Here is a 20,830-nt window from a genome sequence, read left to right on the forward strand (position 1 = left end):
AACTGGGTGGGAGAGACAGGGAAAAGAAGGATGGAAGGGACACATAGATATAAAAAATGTAGACAAAACCATCCCCTTGTCTGGATAAGTCAGTTCCTGTTCATACTGAGAAGCTATTTTAAAATGTCCCCAGGGACAGAACTAAGAGATACCCATAGATAATGGAGAAATAAAATATTTTGATATAGATGGGAATTGGCACAAGTGTGTCCACTCCACCACACAAAAAGAACACAAATCCCAAATGGAGGGGTAAAAACAACCCCAATGAAGGCCAATGAGGACTGAGCATGCTCAATACACACAGAACGCTGACTGTTGGGGAGGGAAAGGGAAACTAAGGTGTAGGGGAGGGACTGGCAATGTGGTGCCCACAAGCACAGCAACACTTGCCAAGACTTCTGAGTGTGCCTGCCAGATCCCCTCGGGATTTCTTTTTCCTCCCCCCCACCCACACTGTTGCCTACATCCCTCTGCCACCAGACTCACCTCAGCTGCCCTAAGGAAGCAGGAAGTCCCTTAATGAGGAAACAGGAGGTGAGTGCAATGGCAGCAGTGAGGGAAGGTGATCTCAACTGGGAGTAGGCAGCAAGCATGGCGGTGGTAGAGGAGGAACATTCGGGCAGGAGGAAGAGAAAATGAATGCAACAGCTGCAGGGAAGGAAATTTCCAGAATTTCCCACTTGCTAAGATTGTCAATTTCACTGCCCTTTCCCATTAAACAATTTGTTTTTACAGCCTAGGAGGACTAGAAAATTATGGGATTGATCCAGAGGGCTGCTGATGGAAAGCGAATCTGGTGACAGGAAACTCCTCTGTATGTAGCTGCAGACAGGGCAGAGGGGTGGATATGGTGGATGACCGGATCAAGCCTTAATTTGCTTTAAAGCTCAAGGTTGCTCACCTGTGAGCTACAGGGCTCCTTCACACTGAGCTTTTATCCTGCGATTGAGATTGCTCCTTCATGGAAGTTTGTGGGCTCTTTACATGATGCCTTGTTCCGTTTTTAAATAGATCGCAGATAATGAGCTATCAAATTACCCCATTGTGTTCTGCTTCAGTTTCCTCCGTGAAAAGAGGAAAAGCGGCAAGAACAGGAACGGAATCAATGAAAGATAATGGAAGACTCAGATACGGGGAGAAGGAGGGGGAAGGGGGTAGGGAAAAAGGAAGCATGTGAAAAAGGGAGTCGTGATCCTGCATTTAAAACAGAAGTAGAAAGCCCCGTTTTATGTGCAGGATTTTAGGCTGGTGTAGAGATGCCTTCAGAATGCTTCGTGTGTTTATAACCCCAAAATAAGAAAAGGTTCAAGAACAAGAAGGGATTGGGATGCCTAACATCAGATAATTAGAAGAAATGAGGAAGTGAGGAGATTTCATTAGGTCAAGATAATATTTATTCTATATGAAATTAGTGGATTTTAACCATGCTTAATTCTTCTGGATTACAGCCATATTCTAGAAACAGAAGAAAATTCCAACCTTATAAGGGTGTCTGTGGTGATTGCTGGCTGGGTACTGACAACTGAATCAACAAATAATTGTGCCTGAGCTCTTAAGTACGCTATTTCAGCACAGTGATGCATCCCAAAGAGTTCTGGGGAATCAATGTCCGGAAGGGACCGTAAATAGGCTCTGCAGTCTTTTAAAGTATCCTTTTCAGATATGGGTCGATATACCTGCAAAATTATTGATGAATGCTTTATTTTCTCTGCTTACACAAGTGCAAAGTGATGGTCAATCTACCATCTTTTTTTTCCCTAGAGGTTGTTTAGATTATTTTAATAGCTCCCCCCTCTTCCCCCCTCTTCACTGGAGGACATTTGAAACTCACTGGAATATTAAAAATAAATCAGAATCACTTTCCAGAATACCAGTCTACTCACAAAACTAGCAAACAGAGCCACAGGTTTGAAGGTCAACTATATTTTTCTGAATGCTATTTAATTATTTACTGGTTAGATGCCTGTGACATTTCATAAGCAGGATGTTTGTATTTTCAAAGGGGTGTGTGTGGGGGGGGGGGTCTAGAACAAGCAGTGGTTTCTATGGCTAACTCTTCCTCCGGGTAGCTTTTAAGGCTGGCAAAAGCTCTAGCTGGCCCCATAAACCTTCACAGGTGGGTCGATGGGTGGGTGGCGCAAGCATGACCAACTGGAGCATGCACAGAAGGGGAGGAAGCACAGTCAGTCAGGGAGAAAGAAGTACCCATCTATATCCGGCATTGTTTGGCCTCTCAGAGAGTGAGAGACCAAAACAACACTATAGACCAGTTCAGTCATAATGTAAAACTATGGTCTCTGCTACTTGCATGAGCCACATCAAGTCTTGGGCTCATACACTGCTCCTCCCCACCCCCGCCCCTCTCTTATGTGCAACAGGAGGCAGCTGAAAGCTTCCACATTTGATTTTAAAAGTAAGCCATTTTAAAACAAACCAGAGTTCAGACACACTAATGTTCTCTCAGCTGGTTTTGCCTTTTCCTCCTTTTAGCCTGCCTCCCACTTTCCAGGCTGGAGACAAAGGTACTGGATGACCACCGCTGACCCATTCCTGTGTTATGTGGAGCCTGTTGGGAATGTTGCAACCTCATCTGCAACTTACTGGAAGGCGGCAGTGCTGCAGTTAGTTGGTGGGAATTTTGCCCCCAGCTAGCCTACAGTGTAGTCTCTATAGCCTACAGTGTGGTTTCCTGTTATTTCTTCCTTTTGCTCCTCCCTTTCCTCCCCGCCCCCCACCTCCACCATTGCTGGGAACATAGGTGTTTTCCCTCGCTGATGCTGGTGTAATGGAACACAAAATGGACTGAACAATCTTCTTCTGAAAGTCTATGCTGTACCTGCATTGTATATGCAAAAAATATTTGTCAGTAAAATTATTGTACCTTTTCCTCAGATAAAGAAGAGTGTGGTCTCTTTTATTATGTCAAGATAGCCTTTGTGCATGTGGGACTGGTAAGCACACATTCTCTTTTGCCTTTTTGTTTTTGTTTTCTCTGCTAATTGCCTTTCTAGCAGGATGCATCATTACTAAATAATCCCATCAGAGCCAACCATGCCAAATGAATAATAGGGAAAGTTACTGAGACCAAAATGTCCAAAATTGCTAAAGTGAGTGTAATGCTGCTGGTGCTGGACCCTTACTTACTAAAGCTCTATAACAGGCAACTGTGGTTAGTTTACAACAAAAGAGGAAGTTTTCAGCTTGTGTACAAAATAGGAGAGAGGAGGGGGGAAACACAAGCTCAGTGCTCACTAAGCTCATCCACCTAGCTGGAAACCATGGTTTTCTATTAGGACCAAACCAACCCTATATCTTCCATAAGGTTGACAGATACATTGGAAGTCAGCTGGTCCAAGCCAATCCTACTCAATGTAGGTTTTGCAATGCAACAGCATCCCTGAAAGATGGCTGTGCAGCCTCTTCTTAAGCTATTCCAACAAAGGAGAGCCCACTATCTTCAAAAGCAGTCTGTGCCACTGTCAAACTGCTTATAATGTCAGGAACGTTCTCCAAACTTTTATCTAAAATCTGCCCCCTTGCAATCTCCACCCATGAGTCCTCAGCCTGCCCTCTGGAGCAACAAAGAAAAATCTGTTCCATCATCTCTTAGGATACTTGAAGACCAATATCACGTTTCCCTTTAATTTTCTCAAGGGTAAACATACCCAGCTCTTTCAACCATTGTAGATACTGGTTATTAAAGTGTTGTAAAATATTCAAAAAATAAATGTTTCTCCTACCCAGTCACTAGAGTAAGCAAAATCTTCTTCCAACACAGAAGGCTTATAAAAATTGTCCAAAATGCTAAGCAAGCAACGACGGTCCCAATTATCAGTTACGCGGCCTCCATATGCTACTTCACCAGTCAAATAATGCAGTGCTGCCCAAGGAATCTTCCTTTGCTTCTCAAGAAGCATCTCCAGCACCTGGATGGAAATCTTGGGATGAAAATGTTAAAATTAGGAAAGATATTTAGTACTGCTTTAATATTACTGTCGTGGTTCTGGTTTGTCATTAGAGTTCTTTTTCTTTCCTTTTCTTTTCACATGAAGGAAAGGGCTGAGATCCAGATAACCATACGACCAGCTTAGTATGCCCAACAGGGTTTTGGATTTGTGCCTCTTCAACTGTAATTCTCCATGCCATGTTAGAAACCACTTTTAAAACTGAGGGGAATTTGAAAAGCACTTAATGAAATGGAATGAGGGTGCGCTCTTTAAAGGGAGGAAATGCTCTACTCACCAATGCTGCTGCTAGGGTTACATACCAGAACAGTTTTCTGTGCTCTGGGGCTGGGTCTTGTTAGAATCCAATTAAGTTCAATCCTTATACTAGTCTGAGCAAGATTCCACCCAGTCTCTCAACTTTATACCTTCTTCTGTCCTCTTTCCCAAATTCCCAATGATCCCAAAATATTAGAAAAATTCCCCAAACAGCCCCATATTACACACCTCCACCCCCACAAAGGGCATCCAGATCAGCATACCCCTTGTAAAAAAGGGTCCAGTTGCTTCATTTTACATAGCCACAGAAGCTGACCCTGTATGAGGGGTCACACACACAGCACATAGTTTCCATGCATATGGCATTGTGGGGGTGTCAGTGGACGGGATACTACAGACTTCTATGACAGCCTTCCCCAACATGCTAGCCTCCATATGTTTTGAACTACAACTCCGATTAGATCCAGCCAGTACAGCTAATATGGAGCTTACCACATTGGGAAGGCTGCTTTATAACAACAGGAATAACAACCATTTTTATATTTATTTATAAATCACCTAATATCTTTAGGTTCTGTACAAAATCTAAAAAAAGAACACAAGCCCTGCCTGCAGGTTTATAGTCTAAAGTTAAAGACAAGATAAATTAAGGATGCAAGGCAAGAAAAGAGGGTTAATCAGGAAAAGCCACAGTAAACAGATGCATCTAGAAGAGGTGCTTAAATGTATAACAGAGGAAGAGAATCAAGTGGAAGGGCACTCCAGTAGTAGAGAGTTGCAAGGGAAAAGGATGCAGGTGGCAGGGGTGTCATTCTAGAAGGGCACACCTGGGCACAGGCCCCGGATCTTTTTTGAGCTGTGCCCTGGATCTTTTGAGCTGTACTAATTGACATTTTTTTTACATATTCCCATTGACTTGCATTGGAAAACAAAAATGGCCATAATGTTTTTAGTTTGTAAGATAAATTCATGAAATTTGGAGGCTTGGAAGCCCCCATGGAGCTTATTGAATTTGCTGTATTTCAGGCAGTTAGGTCCAGTGGCTTTTGTGCTAGTCACAGGTAAAATTTGCTATTTTCAAGAAAATGTGTCAAAGCAAAGAGCTATAATTTCTTTGTTCTTCCACATAAGTTTATGGAATTGGGAAACCTGGCAGCCCCCATTAGCTGATGGAACTTGCCAAATTTCAGGCAGTTATGTCCAGTGACTTTTCTGCTAGTCACAGGTAAAATTTGCTATTTTCAAGAAAATGTGTCAAAGCAAAGAGCTATATTTTATTTGTGCTTCCACATACATGCATGGAATTTGGGGACTGGAAGCCCCTATAGAGATGACTGAGCCTGCCAAAGTTCAGACAGTTAGGTCTAGTGGCTTTTGTGCTAGCCACAGGTAAAATTTGCTTTTTCCAAGAAAGTCTGTCAAAGACCTATAATTTTTTTTTGTGCTTCCACATAAATTAATGGAATTTCGGGACCTAGAAGGCCCTGTGGAGCTGACCAAACCTACCAAATTTCAGACAGTTAGGTCCAGTGGCTTTTGCGCTAGCCATGTGTAAAGTTTCCTTTTCTCAAAATCTAAAACAAAAAGTAAAAACTGTCAAGTCACCCAGGAGATTAGAGATCCTAATCAGAAGGTGTTTAAGGTGACCATTAGGAGGTCACTATCCCTAATCTCTGGTGTAGGGGTTTTTTGAGGTGCAAAAACCCTCTCCCCCCTACTTTTCTTCTCTGCTCTTACATGCCCACTGTTGGGAGCTTGCCTGCAATGAAATTTTGAAGAGGGAGAAGGAAGGGAAGAAAGAGCTCCATGTGAAATACTGGTATTTCACACTGCATCTGATTTTACTGCCCCAAACTGGAACCTTTGGATTCTGCAGAAGTTTAGTCGCTTCAGTACAGCAAAGGATCCAATCAGTCTCCACAAACTTCTTTCTCCCCTTCCATTTTAATTTCTCCTAAATAGCTGAAGGACTCAAATAATCCCAACGGAAGGGTTAGTACTATGTGGTGTCATGATCGAGAAACTGCTGGGGCTTTTAAATAGGTTCTACAGTTTTAAAAAAGCTAGAAAAAGCCCTCAGTCACCTCACCTCATAAAGCTCATTTAAGTACATGCAATCCTTGCAAGCCCTGCTGTTGTTGTTCAGTCGTTCAGTCGTGTCCGACTCTTTGTGACCCCATGGACCACAGCACGCCAGGCCTTCCTGCCCTGCGCTCTCTCCCGGAGTGTGCTCAAGTTCATATTCATTGCATTGGTGATGCTATCTAGCCATCTCATTCTCTGCCGTCCCCTTCTCCTTTTGCCACTAATTGTTTGCACTAACTGTGCAAACCCTGCACAGCCCCCTAAATCCCTCTGAAAGGAGCCACTTGGCTTAAGGAATTCTCAGTACCCCCCACCCCCATGCACATTTCCAACCACCATTCTTCTTCTCCCCTCCCCTCCCCTCCCCTCCCCTCCCCTCCCCTCCCCTGTTCTTTCTTTCTTTCTTTCTTTCTTTCTTTCTTTCTTTCTTTCTTTCTTTTCTTTATTCCACCCAGACCATATCTTGGGGAATTCTTAAAGAGAATTCTCTTTGGCAGGCAAGAGAAGTTCTGAACTGTATTTGACGTTATACAAACAGACAAGAGGGTTAGTTTTTCTCCTCCTCGCTCACTCAAGTCTTTGAGAAGAGTGGGTTCACATGGTGGCAGAGAATCAAATCTCTGATTTTGTTTTGTTTATCAGTTGCCATTATCCAGCAATAGGAAGGGCTGTAGCTCAGTGGTAGAGCACATGCGTGGCATGCAAAAGGTCCCAGGTTCAATCCCCAGCATCTCCAGGCAGGGCTAGGAAAAAATCCTGCCTGAAACTTTGGAGAGCTGCTGATGCCAGTCAGTGTCAACAATTCTGGGCTAGATGGACCCAGGATCTGACTCAGTATAAGGTAGCTTCCTATGTTCCTATGAACAGAAAGCTTTAATTTTTTTTTTTTTAAGGAGTTTGGGGCTTGTTTTTTAAGTGGAGGAGAGATAAATATCGCTAATTTATGCAATCCTTTGTATGCCTACTGAGAAGTCCCATTATGTTTAATGAGGCTTACCCTCAGGAAAGTGCGCATAGGATTCCAGCACAAGTTACTTTTGCAGGGAGGGTTGCACCTTGATGTTCTGCATGTTTACTCAGAAATAAGTCCTGAATTGTGAGCATGGTACTGCAAGCTTAATATAGTGCCTACCCAACTCTGTCTAATGAATCGACTACCCTCTCAGCTCAGTCCTATGCATGTTTTGTCATTTGTGGTTTGGGTTTTTTTTTTCATGAACTCTAGCTTCAGTGGTGAGGGAAAGGCACTTAGTGCATGCTCAGAGTTCCTCCATAACTGAGCCCTAGTTTTGAAAACAGACTCATTGGCTGAATCCTGGTGAAGTCTTGGCACAAATGAAGTTATGGGGAGGAAGATACAATGAGAGCTTGTGCATAACAAGGAGAAGGTAGAGAGGAGCTGCACAAAACAAGACATCTGTTTTATGAAGAGTTGCTGGAGGATGGTAGAACGAGGAGGGATGGTTGCATGTAGGGATGCCAGAGAAATCCACCATGGACTCCAATGAGGCCAGATTCTTTGGAATCCAGCCCCCTGGAGTCTGTGGTGGAATGGACTACCCCCCGCCACCCCCCGAAATCCCCCTGGGACAGAACCTACCTGGCGGCGGCTGGTCCGGGTCGCCATCTTCGTTCTGCAGCCTTCCGCTGCCGGGCTGCGGAACAAAATAGTGTCCAGCGTAGGGGACGCCATTTGCGTCCCTGCCATTGGCTGTGATTGGCTATGTAAATATTTATGGAGCGGAGGTGGCTGGGGAGGATTCCAGGGGAGGACCGGATCACCTCCCCCTGCCTGCGGACCCTTCTATGGACCCCAGGTAAGGGGATCCGTACATCCCTAGTTGCATGGAGGGGAATAGAATTGTAGGGGGGAATGTAAGTGCTCAGTGGTGAAAGAAAAACATTCTGCACATGCTCAGAGGCACTCTATATTTAAGATCATAAGAAGAGCCATGCTGCATCAGACCAAGGTCCATCTAGTCCAGCATTGTGTTCACACAGTGGCCAACCAGATGCCAACCATAGGAAACCTACAAGCAGGACATGAGTGCAATAGCACCTTCCCACCCCTGTTCCCCTGCTGCTAACATTGGCGAAATGTAAAGAAATTCTAGTAATTTTAAATTAGAATGCATGTATATCCTCCAGAAAGTTTGCAGGTTTCTTGCCTGGGGGACACCTCTAATGACCTCTGCATTTTCATACAAATTTACCCAAAAACTATTGGGGAAGGTGTGAATGGAAGGGAAAGCAAATCACTCCCTCCCTGAAATTGGAGAACTCCCCTTCCACATGAACTGCTGCCCCTATCCTTCTGAAACTTTGCTGGTTTCTTACTTAGGGACAACTGTAGGCTGTCTGTAATTTTCAGAACAATGGTCCACAAGGAACATAGGGAGATATGTATGTCCTCTTTTGGAGACCTCACAATGTCAAGGCCACCCTTGCACAAAAACCCTTGTGGCTAGCATTCTGAAATTTGGCAGACAGGATCTCCTCTGATAGGGCAATGAATCCTGAAATTTTTATCAAATTCTTCCAAGGAATTAAAATGTTATTGGTAGTTCCCTTTAAAAGGAAATCAAAATATAAACCCTGAACCTATTTTTCTGACATGTGGCAGGTGTACTCCCCTTCTAGGGGGCTACTATGCCTGAAATTATCATCCAGTTCTGACTGAGAGAAAAAAGTTACAGTTTTTTTTTCTAATTTCCCATGGTAGTCAACAGGAAGCATAAAGACTCATTTTTCCAAACCTTGACTCAGGTTTGGTGCTGAGCTGAAGTGGTCCGACTACAAATTGGCCAGAGTAGAAGCAGGATGTTTTCCAAAATGCTGAATCGGGGTCTGAGTTGAAGTGGGGGGGGGGTCAGTGCACACTTCGTTTGTCTGTCTCTCTGTCAGTCTGTATTCTATACACACACGCAAGCACACTGCATGTACACACCACACACACACACACATATATGAGACGTACACTTAGACTCGTATATGCAAATTTGTGTTATGGGCCTGTGCCCCAGATCTCTTAAGAACCTAGCAACGCCCCTGGCAGGTGGGAAATAGAGAAGGAAAATATCAGCACTTCCACACTGTTGTATCTGCTAGTACATGGAAGAGTGGAAGCATTGCCAGGCACAATTTGAAAACAGTAGGTTGGATTTATAGCAAAAGCCTCCTGCTGACTGAAGGGCTCCTTCCATCAGTGGGAGGCTTTTGAGCCAACCAAGCTTTTCCACGGGCTGAACGAGGGAGCATGCGATCTTTACAGAATCTCCCCTTTGTCTATGGTCCCATATCTCTCCTCAAAATTACGCCAAAGGATTGGGGGATCCTCTGGAACAGTGTGGGAGCTGGCAAAGATCACCTTTTTCCCTTTCTGCCAGTGGGAGTGTTCTGAGCAGAACTCAACTGGGCGATGCGCCCACCAGCAGGATAAAAACTCCAGATCAAAATTTAAACTCTATGGCTACAATATATGCTGTTTTCATTTATAATCATACTTTTCTTTGACCCTTCCTCTTACCTCTAGATCTGAAGAGTTAAATTCATATGGAATATTCCAACCCAAAGCTCCATATTTCTTTCTTTCATGGACTACAGCATTGAAGAAGCACAGACTAAATAGTAACCTTTTCCATGATGGCCCGCAGGTAGCCTTGTTGAATATAGCTTCTGTTACCAATCCTGTACCACGTAACCCAAATGTTTGAAGTAATGTTCCCTTTAGTCCTTGGGGAGGTTCTACGACTATCTTTAGAAAGTAAAGTAAGCACATGGTTTATGAATTAAAAAAGTAGACTTCACCAGTGTGTGTGTGTGTGTGTGTGTGTGTATCTCTATCTCTATCTCTATCTGAATCACAAAATGATCATAAATGCATTTCATTATATGGAAGTTCACTGAAACCAATGGGACTTTCTTTTACCTGGCTGCAATGTAGAGACAGTCAAGCATGCTCAAGTCCCATTGAAACCAACAGGATTTAAGATTTTAATAGTGAGCTTTGTTATTTAACTAAGGGCACAATCCTATCAGGATAGGCAGTTATCTCCAAACTCAGAGGTGACCACCTATGGTTCTATGATTCTAAGATTCTATGATTCTTTCCAATGCAGGGTGGGCAGAGCACGGAGAGGATCTTCTCCTCCACGCTCCACCTGCCCTGCATTACCGGCTAGATGGCTGATTTTGGCTGTCCAGCTAGAGCAATTTGGAGCAGAGGGCAGGCTTGGCCAGACAACACATAGAAAGTGTCATAATGACGCTTCCGCCATCCCCGCCCCTCCCCGCCCCCGGGAACGCCCCCTTTCCTCCCACTCTGTGCTGCTGTTTTGAGAGCAGAGCCTGGGACGATCCATGCCACCTATGAGGTGGGGGAGGAGGGGCGAGGAGGCAGTTTTCTGGGAACTGACCTTGGAGCGCAGGCTCCAAGGTCAGTTCCTGAAAACTGAAAAATCCTATGGCCATCTAGCTGCTTTCTAGCAGCCATAGGATTGCGCCCTCATTTGCTTTTACAATACCTTTCATAAGCACAAGCAAGCTTATGTACTCAAACACTCAGCTCATAGTAACTACTTTTTTCTACTTGGGGCCAACTAGATTTCTAAATCATCCACCCCAAGAACATCTGAATCATCCCTCTGATAGTAGGGATTATTTGAAGTCTTACCTTTAGCCCCTTGCGCAAAATAGGCACGGGAAAAGAAGTATCTGGTGTTGAACTTAACCATAGTCTAAACTCAGGGTCTATATTTATTTCTGAAGAGGTAAACCTGTGGATAGAAGCAGTTTCGTAACAACATTACTATTTGAAAACTGGATGTAACATTGCACTGCACAAAGTTCACTACTATTTAACCAATAATTCATCTGTATAAGAGTTTACAAGAAACAATCTAACAACTGTCTCGCCACCCCACATTAGTTACCAAGGCAACTATATTTCATCACCTCTCACATATAAAAAGTTATTCATCTCCTATTCAGTGTGGCTGCATCTCACCACCAAGTCAAGGATACAATGTTCAAACCTTGGACTCTAAGGGCCAATTCACAAATGCAAACAGCATTAGTTTTCTTCATTGAATCACATATTCAGGTAGGAAACTGTCTGGGGAAACTTTCATGGGAACTGCCCACTTACATGGGGCCAGCAGTTATAATATTTGTGTCTGTCCTTTTTCAAGCTGCCCCAGCCATGGAAATGATGTCTACCTTTGCCAGTGTAAACTGCCAAAACAAGTAGTAGTGAGGATTTTAAAGGACACTGGAATTAGGCAAACATTGGCAGAACATAGCATACGTAGAGAGGAAATGGCTCACTACTCCATAAGGAACTGAGATCCAATTACGGGATCTCTCAACAGGCTCCTTCACACGGAGCTTTTATCCTGCGATTGAGATTGCTTCTTCATGGACGTTTGCAGGCTCTTTACATGACGCCATGATCATTCAAGGCATCTCCTGCACTAAATGCCTTTTGTTCCATTTTTAAATAGATTGCAGTAATGAGCTATCAAATTACCCCATTGTGTTCTGCTTCAGTTTCTTCCATGAAAAGAGGAAAAGCCAAGAAGAGCAGTGAGATCAATGAAAGATAATGGAAGACTCAGATACGGGGAGAAGGAGGGGGGACGGGATGGGAAGAAAAGGAAGCATGTGAAAAAGGGAGTTATGATCCTGCATTTAAAACAGAAGCAGAAAGCCCTGTTTTAAATGCAGGATTTTAGGCTGGTGTAGAGATGCCCTCTGTCAACCACAGTTTTTTTCTTTTTTACTACATGTGCTACCCCTATCGTACTCCTCTTTGGAGATCTAAGTGGAGAAAATTGCTCAGCAAGAACTGCTTCCTGTTAACTGAGCAATTATCGGAATAGTCTCGAGCAGCGATTTAATACAGCTGCAGGCCAGCTCAGAAGAACTGGTGGACAGCTATAGATAATCAGGGATTCCAAGTGTAATAAGGAACATAAGAAGAACTGTGAAAGTAGATGCCTCTTTATAACAGATGCCATAGCCAAGAAATAGCTGCAGCTCTGTCAGGTGAGGGACTGTCTATAGGGCTTTTAGGTGAGGATCACATACACACTTGATCCTAGGCACAACGTGCATTAAGACTATTCTGATCCTGTACCCATCTAAAAATAAATCGCATATATAAAGAAATGAAAGCAGCACTTACGAATCAACAATTGTGCAGAGTCTAGGCATAAATGAAGCTGCAAGATGACAATTCTGGAGGAATGTCCACTGTCCACTCAGTAGCTGTGCTTTGTATATCAATTCTTCAGCTTTGCTCCCTTGACCTCGTCCCAGAGACATCATTCTCACTTGTTGTGTGCCTCCTTTTATTTCCTGGGCAAAACGCAGCAGGATAGAGGCAATGTCTACACCTGTGTAATATGTGTAATAACAATGATTTATTTCCACACACAGAAACTTTCTATCTTTAAATTTATTTAGAATTATGATACCCTAGTATATTGGGCCAAGGAAATGATTGGGATTATATAATGTATATGTTGCATTATAAAAGAATAAACACAACACAGTGTACTATATCTAGGATGTCCAGGTGAAAAAGAGGACAAGGCTGCTGAACCTTTAATAGCTGAAGAGGGAATTTCAGCAGGTTTAGCTTGTACAGCAATCTAGCTTATATGAAATTCCATCTTATATAGAATTATTAAAGGTGTGGGAGCCCTGCCCTGTTTTCCACCTGGCCACCCTAACTATTGCATCATTAATACAACACCATAAAAACTGAATGATGGAGAGAGCAATGCTATGGTCCCGGGACAAGCATCCCAAGGACCAATGAATTGTTTGAATTCTCCCAAGGGGTAGTTGGAGATCTGACCCCCACCCACTCCCCTGCCCTCTCACAGCCAGCATGGAAAGAACCGCATCAGCTGCCCTCCAAGGTTGAAAAGTGACTGAGAAGGAGGAGGAAAGGGAGCATTCTTGTGGGCAGGGAGGGGAGGAGACCTGAAAGGTCAGGATACGAGTTATCCTGAGCCTTTTCTGGCCTCCTTCCACCCCCTCCGAAGCACCCCTCTCATATGCCCCACCCATAAGCCTCCATTTTCTGCATGTGCATCAACTCAAAGAAACTTTATTAAGAGCAAAAACAGTACAGAGGTTTGTAGGACCTTAAATATTAAGAAATGTATTTTAGCATAAGCTTCCATGGACTATAGCCCATTTCATCAGATGTATGGAGTATTATGGGGATTTTCAGGTTTATATACAGGACATATGAGGGGCAGGGTGGACTGTAAACAGTGAGGTCAGAAGGAAATTAATGCAGACAGTATTTAATGAAGGAAATGAAGGAAAGCATCCTTCTTTTAATTAAATACTTCACTTCATTTCCCTTAAAAAAAACCCAGCCCACTAGCACACTAGACAACAACTCTGAACTAAACTGCAGGGATGTCATACACTACTCTCCCTCTCAGCAATATGGGTATAATAATCAAGGGTGCTAACGTAACCTGTAGTCAGCCATAGAGCATGGACTCTTGTCATTCATGCTCACCATTGTCTGGGGCTGGATATGCTACTGCCCAATCACAGCTACACTAATCCAGTTATGGCTAAGCTCAGAGGGAACAAGGAAGCCTGAGGTGGGTGGCAGATGACATAATTGTCCCTGCTACTCAGAAAGTCCCAGTGCTTCAACCCGGCAAGCCCTGGCTCCATTACACCACTGCATAATTCAAAAGTTAGTTTTCATATAGTCATTATTTGTCTGCACAATGCTCACCATGAGTATGGATGAGAACTAGTGGAGTTATGGAATCAGATTCATCATATACTGCTTTCAGATTAATTTCTCCAGTTCGAAGATAGCTGGTTCCTAATTTCTCAATTACAAATGCTCGTACTGCACTGTTTAAACTTTCTAATCGGAGAATTTTTATCTACCAAAAATATAAATGATAATATAGCTGAATACAGGAAGGTCATAGAATCAGAGTTGGAAATGTCTCTAAGGTCATCTAGTCCAATCCCCTGGAAATCCACCACTCCAGCAAACCTGTTAGATGGCCATCCAGCCTCTGCTTAAAAATCACTAACAAAGCAGAGTCCACCACCTTCAGAGGTGGTCTGTTCCACAGTTGAACAATGTGCACTGTCAGGAACATCTTCTTACTATAAAGCTGAAATCCCTTTTCTTCAGTGGAGGCTGGTGGATCCAATGTCAGTGGGGCAATGAATCCGCTCTGGCTTTCGCACCTTGGATAGCTCCTTTAGAGTTCTGACTGGTTCTGACTGGCACCCAGAGTGGATTCACCATGCCACTGTCATTGGAGCTACCAGCAGCCACTGCTTTTCTTATTATTCATTCATTTATTATACATTTTAACCGCCCAATAACCCAGGTTCTCTGGGTGGCATAGAATACATTTAAAACATAATATACAAAGAATAAAACAAAGAATAAAAACAGCACATAATAAAACCAAGATAAAGCCAGCAGCAAGGAGTAAAAACACGTTGCCCAGGTTTGCACAATTGCTATGGCTTGTCATGGCTTATTTAAGACATGACAAACTACGGTGTCCAATGGTGCCATCCTAAAAGTTCAAGCCATAACTGTGGCTTGTCATGTCATCCAAGCCCAGTGACGGTGGGTTGTGCAGGGGTTATACAATCCTCACATAATCCTAAAACAGCCCATGGGTTCTGCAAGGGTTATTTAACCAGGTTTGGTTGACATGACAAGCCCCAGTCGTGGCTTGAATATACAAAATGGCTGCCGGCACAAGCTGCAACCCACCATGGCTTAAATTAGCCACAGTGGGCTGCAGGGATTGTGCAAACTGGCCTTTTGTGTCCTATCTTCTGAAGCAACAGAAAGCAAATGTGTTCAATTATCTATGTGACAGCCTTTCAAATATTTGAAGATGGCTATCACATTGCTTCTTACTAGTCTCTTCTCCAGGCTAAACATACCCAACTTCTTCAGACTTTCCTCATAGGACTTGGTCTCCCATCTTCTCACTAGCCTTGTCACCCTCCTCAGGGGATATTCCATTTTGGTGACATCTTCTTAAGTGGCAGTGCCCAGAACTGGACACAGTACTCCAGACGAGGTCTCACCAAGGCAGAATAGAGTGGCACCATTATTTCTTATGATCTGAACACTATATACTATACTAGAACACTATGCTAGGGTCAACACCCTGGATTAGCATTGTTAGCTGCTGCGTCACACTGCTGCCTCATGCTTAGCTTGTGGTGTATTAAAACCCTAGATCCTTGTCACATGTATTGCTATCAAGCCAAGTTTCACCAATCCTGAATTTGTGCACCAGATTTTTCCTACCTAAATGTAGACATTTACATCTACCTTTGCTGAAATTCATTTTGTTAAGTTTTCCATCTTTTGCTTTTTCTACATCTAAAGGTGTAGTTAGTTTGGTGTAATCTGTGAATTGGAAGATGGACATAATCCAATGAATTTAAGTACATTTAAATTCAACTGATTTCAATGGGGATGTTAAACATATGCTTAACTGCCTCCCATTTGAATAAATGGACCTTAAAGGTACTTAAATGTGAGGGGATTGTGCCTGAATTCTTTAAAATTCTTTAAAATTAAAACTAGCACAATCTTCATTGCTAAGATTGAGCTAGACCAATTTGTGGCCACCAAAGACTAGGGATGTCAAAGAAAACTGTTTGGGGGGTGGAGTTGGACATGTTTTCCTAGCCCCCCCCCCCCGGGCTTTGTTTTGATTCCCACTGTAATGCCTGACACGATCTGCAGCAAATCAGGCCAGTTCGTGGATTATCCAGGAATTTTTGTGCATGTTCTGCAAGTTGCACAAATTTCTGAGCAATTTGCACAAATTACAGTGGAATATCTGCAAATTACAGCCAAATGAGTGCAAATTGTGCAAATTATAGCCAAATTTGTATAATTTGTGCATATTTGGCTGTAATATGAGCAAATTGCTCAGCAATTTGTGCAAATTGCGGAACCTTCCATAAATGCACAAAAAGGTTCTCGGAGTTCGGGAACAACCTGCAGCTCAGCTCACAGACACAAAGTGAACTGTACATGCCGTAGTACTCCGTCAAGCCAAAAAAGAACCAGATATTCATATACATCCCTACCAAAAGCTAAAAATCTCTGCAGCCAAAGGGCAATATCCAGTGCTGTCCATCTGTGAGTAGGATCTACCGCTGTTTCCGTTTCACAAGCAGCCAGCCCCACCGATTGTGTTGTGCAAATGGTGCCCACTGCTTGTGCAACGGAAATTTAGCACTTCCAGGGGAAAGCCCCCAAATGAGCAGAAACACTCCTTTCTGTGAGGGGCAGGTCAGCAGAGCTCCTTTATGCCAGCTCCGCCAACCTGCCCCATTCCAGATATGAGCATTTCCGTTTGTTTCAGATTGTCCCTGGAAGTGCTAAATCTCCATCATGCCAGGGGCGAGTGCTGCTCGCACAACAGAACTGGTGGGAATGGCCACTTGTGCGAGGTCACCATTGGATTGGACTGATTCCAGATTTAGTCATACTTAAAGTAGATGAATAAATACATTGGACTTAAGTTAGTCATGCCATTAAAGATACTTTAGATTTTACTTACCAAGGTAAGTCTTTCGAATGAAGAAAGCTTTTCCCAAGGAAAATGCAAAGGTGTACTGATCTGATCATCGCTCTTCCTCAGTACTTCCAATTGTGGGTTTAGAAGTGATTTAAATAATAGTTTACATTACTGAAAGTCTTATACTATACAAAAGTTGCAACAAATCTGTAACTTTATACAGCACTTACAAGCTATATGAGAGAATATTTTAATTATGGGTATCAGGGACAGCTTGTATATGACATGAATATGGTTAATTGAGGGTGCAAGCCTATGGTCCCTGGGAGGATTTTTACGATCTCCCCTTGTACAGGCAAAGGGAGGTTCATCCTCAGAAGTCTCCTGCAGAAAACTCTGAGGCTGCCATTCCTTGGCTGCCTACAGAGAAAAGGGCAAAAAGGGGGCATTTCAGAGATGTGCTGGGGCCAGATTAGGGGAGTCTTTGGACCCACCAGATCAAAAGTCCTCCTGTTCCCCCAACACACCCATGGAATGAGGCAGGGGGAGTACATCAACCCTGGCATTTTCCCTCCAACCACCATCCCTTACCTTCTATCCTGCCACAGTGAACCTAGCAGGACTTTGGATTTGGTGGTTCTTCTGCTATGGATGTTCTCCCTGCCACTCTTGTTCAATTGCTCTGCCCTTCCTCTTCTATTGGGCATGAAGCATGGATGTGCACAGAGGGCTGATGCAGTTGTACCTGAACGAATGACTGCTCCCATGAGTGTTCTGTTCATACGAGTAGTAGGGATGTCTGGCGTGGGGAAATCCAGCTCTCTTGGGGCTCGATGGATTTCCCTGGAGCCCTTGGCATGGCTTGCGTTCACGAGCCAAGCCACAGGCTCCCCGCTGGAACTCGTGGACTCCCAGCTGCAGTGGCAGCTGTGCACAAGTCTCTTTCCGTGTACAGCAACCGGTGCTGCAGTTGCACACTGGCAGTGGCTATGGGCAAGTCTCTCCATCTCCATGCCAGGCCACAGCAAGGAGAAGGAGAGACTTGTTCATAGCAACTGGCACCACTATTGCCCTCCAGTCACTATTCATAAATCTCTGGTTCACCCTGCTGGGGGCCAGCAGAGAGAACCAGAGACTTATGCACAACGGCCAGCAGCGGCAGGAAGGGCAGCACCATGGCTCCTTATCTCTCTGCTGCTGCCGCCACTTTCGCGGCTATTGACTGTTGCTGAGCAATAGAGTTGTGCAGAGCGGCCGGCAATGGTGATGGTGGCAGTGGAAGTCCATGAGCTGGCCTGCCTTGACACAGGTTGAGTCAGACCAGCTCATGGACAAGAGAACCAGAGTCCAGCAGGCTGAGCTGCCAAAAGGTCAGCAGACTTGTCCCTCTGGATGGATTCCTCCAACATCCCTAACGAACAGTATCCATTTCGCAAGAGCTGTTCACAAGATTGTAGTGAGGTGGGCTGAACAAGTGGACATTTTTTTTCACAAAAGTAGCCACAGCAATCTTACATGGATCCTTACTGCCTTTCATGTATCCCCATCTTTCTACTTTAAAGGGCACCGATGGATGTTTAGGAAGGTCTGAAGCAGTACTGCTTGTTATTGTGACTAAACTCCCTGGGTACTAGAATGTATTTCTGGTTTTCTGAAGCAGAAGTGCTGCATGTGGGAAGGATGTGGTGTATTCTGTACTCATACAGAATGTTGAGGACACAACACCATCTCCACCTTAGACTACTCAGCACCCAGGTTGTGATACACCTCCCTAGAGAGAAGTTTCAGGTGAGCTGCTAATACCTTTTTATTATATCTAGCTTTTATTAGGATGGGTTAATGTCCTGTCTCCCTGTTCTTATGAGGACTTGTTTCACCCTGCTCTTGGTTTTAATTTTAGTAATTTGAACTGCTTTTATCTGAACTATTTTTATTGTAATTTGAACTGTTCTTATTGTGTTGTATATATTTTCTACTGTGTTTTTGGTAAGCTGCTTTGAGTTCATTTTACAAAGAAAAGTGGAATATAACCCGCATATAGTCTGGATAAATGCATATTTATATTTTACTAAAATTATTTTTAGCTGTTTAAATTGTTTTTTAAAATGTTGTATATTTAAATTGTTATGCTGTATTTTATCTTGTGAACTGTTGTGAACCACCCAGAGAGCTTTGGCTATTGGGTGGTATAGAAATAAATAAATAAATAAATAAATGTTCCAGTCATGACAAAGTAGTTAAATTTATCGGTGACATAAATGACTGTGACCTAGAACAATTGGTTATAGAACTAACCAGAGGGGAAGCCAATCCTGGACTTACTCCTAAGTGATGCTGCTCAGGATCTAGTGCAAGATGTGCAAGTTGTTGAACCTCTTGGAAACAGTAATCACAGTACTATCAAATTTAATTTATATTTAAGTGGAAAATTGCCAAGGAAATCCAAGACTCACATTTGACTTCAACAGAAGAGTCTTCTCTAAAATTAGGAGACTGGTAAAAAGGAAGTTGAAAGGGGAAACAAGAGACTTAAATCTCTCCAAAATGCTTGGAAGTTACTCAACCTACAATAATAGAAGCTCAGCTAAAATGTATACCATAGGCCAGAAAGGGTAGCATCAAGTCCAAGGTTAACAACATGGTTAACAAGTAGTATCGATGAAGCTATTAGAGAAAAGAAGGCTTCCTTCAGAAAATGGACATCTTGCCCAAACGAGAACAAAAAGGAATACAAACTTGCACAAGAAATGTAAGCATTCAATAGGAGATGCCCCCCCCCCAAAAAAAAGTAGAGAGGAGGGGGGAGCTCAAAGTTATTAACTGATTAGCTTATTAACTGATTAATAAATTAGTAAGCACCTGGGGGTGCAGGCTTTGGGGCTGTCCAGGTTGTTATCTGGGGGTCTGCTTTGTAGAAGTGCCAGTTTGCCTCGACTTATGCATTGATGTATATTTATCAATAAACAAATGTTATAAAGGCACATTAAATCTCAGTGCTCTCTCATCCAAAGGAAACTAAACCCAATAGCAGTGCTCCTGAATCTTCTCGCCATTCTGGGAACTGGGGAGGCTTTCTAAAAACAGGTTACAAAGGTATGCTAAAACTAAATAAACTATCTTAAGAGTTTTTTCTTTACACTTTAGCTCTTACCTTGATGTAGTGACACAGGTCTATAAGATGAACTAATCAAATAATATACATCCTGACTGTTTAGGAAAGCTCTCCATTGCTGAAAATTTGATGAGAGGGAATCACACAATAGGCTGAATGCTGGCATGTGTGTGCTCATGTACTGACATTCTTTCCACATTATTTCAGTAATCCAGTGGAGTGGAGGGGTTTTCATAAATGCACATGAACCTAATCAAATAATAATAATAATATCTATTTAGGTGGGATACATATTTCCTTTTTAGATTTTCACCCAGTGGATAAATATAGCTCTGTTCTTTTTAGCTTGATCAGTAGCTAAAATGAAGGACTTAGGGAACTTTTTATTTTTTTAAACTCAAGCTATTTTGTCTGTCACATTACACAAGAGTATCCAGAAATACTATTTCCACGTTGTTTGAATTTTTGTAAAAACAACAACACATTATAATGGAGAAGAATCAAGCACATATTAAGTTCAGAATATAAGCTGAACAGTTCCTTAGTAGGCCATCTAATTCACCCTTCCTTTTATAAAGGGCTGAAATAATCCCCGACAACAACTATTCATGAGCTGCAATCCTAAACATTTACTAGGGATCTTCACTCCCATCTCCCTCCCAGCCACAGCAGAAAGCTCTGTGGCAGATCCTTTTCCAAGGTTGGTGTCATAACCTCGGATGAGAAAGGGCAGAGGAAAAGGGGGCATGCTGCTGGGAAGGGATGGCAGGGATGAGGAGAGGTCCAAATACGTTATATTATGTGGCCTTGCCAGCTAGCGCAATTCTACTAGATGGGCTCAG

At 43.1% G+C, this 20,830-nt stretch overlaps 1 protein-coding gene across 1 annotated transcript in view; it reads right to left on the minus strand.

Moving 5' to 3' along the window:
• The window catches only part of DNAH14 (dynein axonemal heavy chain 14), a 237,827-nt gene that overhangs the window by 17,824 nt on the left and 199,173 nt on the right, over window positions 1-20,830 (minus strand). The window contains 8 exon segments of the mRNA XM_084820967.1: window positions 1,483-1,679; window positions 3,744-3,941; window positions 9,838-10,065; window positions 10,984-11,086; window positions 12,496-12,706; window positions 14,083-14,239; window positions 16,919-17,001; window positions 20,028-20,237. Coding sequence (XP_084677093.1) covers window positions 1,483-1,679; window positions 3,744-3,941; window positions 9,838-10,065; window positions 10,984-11,086; window positions 12,496-12,706; window positions 14,083-14,239; window positions 16,919-17,001; window positions 20,028-20,237 — 1,387 coding nt within the window.

The sequence above is a fragment of the Heloderma suspectum genome, chromosome 1 (assembly GCF_057233095.1).
Source record: "Heloderma suspectum isolate Gila_16-S chromosome 1, 16-S_ref, whole genome shotgun sequence".
Taxonomy (NCBI): Eukaryota; Metazoa; Chordata; class Lepidosauria; order Squamata; family Helodermatidae; genus Heloderma; species Heloderma suspectum.